The 4,532-nt window shown below is 33.4% G+C and overlaps 1 protein-coding gene across 1 annotated transcript in view; it reads left to right on the top strand.

Moving 5' to 3' along the window:
- LOC111087541 overlaps positions 1-4,532 on the top strand; it is a 27,878-nt gene that overhangs the window by 12,029 nt on the left and 11,317 nt on the right. The window contains exons 3-5 of the mRNA XM_022394509.1: positions 471-731; positions 1,541-1,807; positions 3,494-3,581. Coding sequence (XP_022250217.1) covers positions 471-731; positions 1,541-1,807; positions 3,494-3,581 — 616 coding nt within the window. The remainder of the gene's footprint in view (positions 1-470; positions 732-1,540; positions 1,808-3,493; positions 3,582-4,532) is intronic.

Below are 4,532 nucleotides of genomic sequence, written 5' to 3'. Positions count from 1 at the left end.
TAAAGATTGTTGAAAGTATGTGTGTTTTGTTTTTTGCCATAACTTATTTTGAAGACCTAATTATTTACACATACAAATTTTCTAACTTTACAGAAGATATTACTACTGTACAAGCCTAACATCTATGATAAAAGTCTCTTTAAGGATATTTTCCCACATTCATCTCAAATTTTAGACCTATTGGTTTCTAATGCTTCACCAGCTTTCATGTTTAAACCATAATTTCTACTATATCTTGAGATTTTAACATGTTTAAAGAACACTACATTAAACTGCTTCTAGTATATATGTTTGTTTCTCATTTTTTATATCTAATCTGTTCAAACTTCATCTCTGTGTATCTTCTTTTTTCATCTCTGAATCAAACCTATAGTTTTTTAGCATAGTTTGAATACTTGTTTAATATTCACTGGATTTTATTACATGAGAGAGAGAGATCCATAAGAAAGAAAAACTACTTTCTTTTTCAGTTTTATCCACCAACTTGGAAAGTGTGCCAGGATTAGTAAGTACTCAACAGGTAGTTGTGTTTGGCACCATTAGTCATTTGAACGCTACTAATTCTGCTTTAATGGCTATCCACGCATCTATAGGTGAAGTGATATGGCATGTTAAACTTCCTTCTCAACCAAACTTGATCAAATGCAACCAAGTGGATGCCAATCATGATGGTGTCTTAGATTGCGTTATTCTTGGAAATGAATTAATGATGGTAGTTAACGGTACTGATGGTAAGTTGTACTTTGAAACTTTCATATCAAATATCTTAAATAATAATAAACTTGATACCTCAGCTTGAATGTATTTTTTATGCACATGGATATAAAAAGTATACATTGATGTTCCTTCAGTTGTTTTTTAGTTTTGTTCTAAGTTATTAAGTTTTAATGTGTATTTATCATTCGTTTTAAACAAAATCTGAAACAAATACTTAAAACTGAATTCTTTTTCACATGTTTTAAAATAAAGCACTTTATGATTAATTCTACTTATAATAGTTAGTTATCCATTTGTTAACTTGATAAATTATTTTTAAAAGATGTATCTAAAGTTTTAAACCTTTTAAATATCTTAATAGAGTTCTTTCACTTTTATATTTGTATTTATTGAAATAACTTAAAGCGTATCAAAAGTAATATTCATACAGTGTGCATTTCTTTCAGTGTTAGTAATACTTTAACATTTTATTCTGTAAATAATTACCAATGTAATAGAATAGAACAATAGTTTAGTTAATCCTTTTTGCAGGGTCTACACGATGTTATCCTTTAATTCTAAGCCTTTTTAAAGATCAATAGGTAACAGTATTTTTCAGTTATCGTGTGTCTAGATATCTAAATAGCTAAAAAAATTAAATACTTACTTGTTTTTTTTAAATTCTGGTGTCTCTTGTTTAAATATTTTATTTTTAAAATACAGTATTATCCAAGACGTTTAGATAAGCCTTATATAGCTTTTATACTCTTACTTAAGTCATTTAATACCTGCCGGAGAACATTGTACTTGACCAACGATTAATGGTGTAACTTGATTATTACAGGACACATCTTTTGGGAGCTACAGTCTGAAAAATTCTCCAACCCAATAGCTATTTCTGACTGTGATGGGGATTATGTTGATGACATGGTTTCTTTTCATTTGTCCTCAAATATATCAATAGTTGTATTATCTGGATCTTCTGGAAACTCTATTATTTCTCATCCTATTGAGACATGTAGCACATTGCCTGAGGCTGCTGTAACCCACAGAACAGGAGCTAAAAGTATTACGAATTTTGTGTTTTTTTGTGAAGACCAACACAAAAACGGTGATTAGTTGCTGTAATATATTAGTGTGGTATATTCAGGTAACATTGATTTAACGTTAGAATAAGGGGATAATTATGTTTAATAACAGGAGGTTCAACAATATATTTATTATGAAACATGAGGGATTATAAAAAGTTTTACAGCTCAGCACGTCATATCTCACAAACGGTATGGCAAAGGAAAATGAAATTGCACATGGGTGTTAAGGGTATTTTGTGGATGTAAATGCCACATGTTGCCACCAAGGGCACCAATATGGATTAATTTATGATCAAACAAAGTAACTGTTCAAGATGTGCTCCTCTGGTGTTTAGAATTAGTTACATGTATTGACACTTTCAGAAAGGGTGTAGTGTGTTTCATCAGTCCATAAGATATTGGTTTGCCATTAGTCATTGACTTCCAGCCTCGTAAAGAATCACAATACAAAATCAACATGTTAGGTTAAATCCATCTCCTTTAGTACTTGAACATGATGCATCTTGTAATGAAACATTTGCAAAGTTAACTTAAGGGCTTTAAAAATAGATGAAATTGGCAAATATAGGCATCAGGCAACATAAGGTGTCTTGTCCTATGGCATGGCTGACCTCAGAAATAGTTTCAGTAAGTGTTAATGGTTTGCATGTATGTGGCTCACCTCAAGTGCAACAGTAGGATCTCTGTTGATGTTATGCACTGTATGGGATTCTCTGTGAGCTGTCTTGGCATTGTATCGTTTGGTGTAATAATTTTTCACTGGTTCACCTCTGCTCACACTTATCAGTTTCTGGTTGACTGAATGAACTTCAATGTGATCAACAGGCTCACGTATACCAATGGGAAATATGCAAAAGAAACGAAAGTGGCGCTCCTTGTGACCACTTATGACAACTATGGCATTTGCATCTGGATGATACCTTTAACACTTCAGTGCAATTTTATCTTCTTGTTTGTGAGATACGATGCATTGAATTGGAAAACGTTCTTAATAATCACTCTGTAGAATTGAATTTTGAAGCAAGTGAATTTGTGAGAATGAAATAAAGTGACTGGACACAATATAATGTACAATTGACCACTGAGGACCATGGCTTGACAGTTGATAATAACAATACAGCACACCTTCCTGCACTCGTAATTGCTCATACAAGGAATTTCCATGCTAGTTCTAGGTCTTTCAGTTGTTCTTCATGGAACTTCTGAATTCTTAACCATAGCATCTATCCATTAATGGAATCTACTACTGCATGGCTCATCGTCACTATGTTAGAAATGGTTTCAATTCCCATTTGATACAAAGGATCATAATATTTAATGATTGTACAGGATCTCGGTGTATTTTGAGACAATTCATCTAAACATTTGTGTTGCTGAGCTGGGCAATAATGTATGACAAAATCAGTATGCTTACATCCTTTCAGGGTCTTTAAAACTCATCAACCATTTCAACAATGCATAATATTCTTATACAGAGAACGTTATACATACAAGCAGTGTCAAAAGTGTTTTACAAAGATCACAACTGCAAGCAGTCATTTCTTTGTTATATAGTATCTGCCTTCATGAGCCATGGAAATATGACTAGCAAATACAATTGCAAATTCTATTCAATCTTGCAACTCAATGACACTGTTCCAATTTAACTATCTCTGACGTATATATCTAACAGAAACACACAATATTGTATGGAACTTCAACCCCAGGGCTTCTACTAGAACACACTTCAGGGGCTGGAATACTTGCTTGCATTCTTCACTCCTCTGAAGTGCGTCTCATGTTTAGTGAAAGCCAGTAATGGTGAGGTGATCTTGAAGAAGTTGGTCATAAACACTTGGTAGTACGATGTGAAACCTAGAAAACTGTGGACTTTTTGTTTGGTTACAATATAATCAACCAATTCCACCTATGTGCACATGAACACACATTTTCCTGGTTTCGGTTTTAAGTCTGCCTTTTTTTATCCTTTGAAATGCCTCTTTCAGGCATTCAACCACAGACTCAAGCATGTAACCAAACTCTAAGAAGCTGTTGACATAAATCTGACACTTCTTCTATTACAACCCCTTCAGTGTAAGTTCTGTTAGTCTCTCGAAAGTGACAGGTGAATTATACATGCTAAATGACATGAAACTCGTAAAGGTCAGCTCTTATGTTGAAAACAGTTTTAGGTCTTCTCTTATCATCCAACTCGATTTGCCAGTATTCATTTGCCAGGTCTAACATATTGAACAATTAGGCCCCTTCCAATGCATCCAGACATTCATCTGTTCTAGATAGTGAAAAGACACCAAAGTGATTTACCATGTTCACTTGTCTAAAATCAATACAGAGCCTAAGCATACCTGCCTTCTCCCAGACAATCAACACTGTAGATAACCAAACACTCTATAAGGATTATATCATCTCATATTTTAACACCTACTGTACCTCAGCACCGACTACACTACATCCCTCATATCCCAGGGAAGCCTGTGTGGCATTTGTTAACCAGACATGCATCACTTGTATCTATGTGATGCTCTGCAGCATTACATCCATTCCGCCATGAGTAGAAAGGTGTGACATCAATATAATGATAACGAACAAAGGCAGCTAAAATAACATCAATTTAATGACTTTCTTTACCACGTGTTATGGAAAACTGCACATACTTAAAAATAACTGATTGCTTTAGAATAACAATATATTAAAACAATAATGTAGAAATGCATGATATATATATATATATATATATATATATAT

The sequence above is a fragment of the Limulus polyphemus genome, unplaced genomic scaffold (genome assembly GCF_000517525.1).
Source record: "Limulus polyphemus unplaced genomic scaffold, Limulus_polyphemus-2.1.2 Scaffold71, whole genome shotgun sequence".
In the NCBI taxonomy this organism is placed as follows: domain Eukaryota; kingdom Metazoa; phylum Arthropoda; class Merostomata; order Xiphosura; family Limulidae; genus Limulus; species Limulus polyphemus.
Note: the sequence above shows the minus strand (reverse complement) of the source record. Positions and strands in the feature narration are given on the sequence as shown.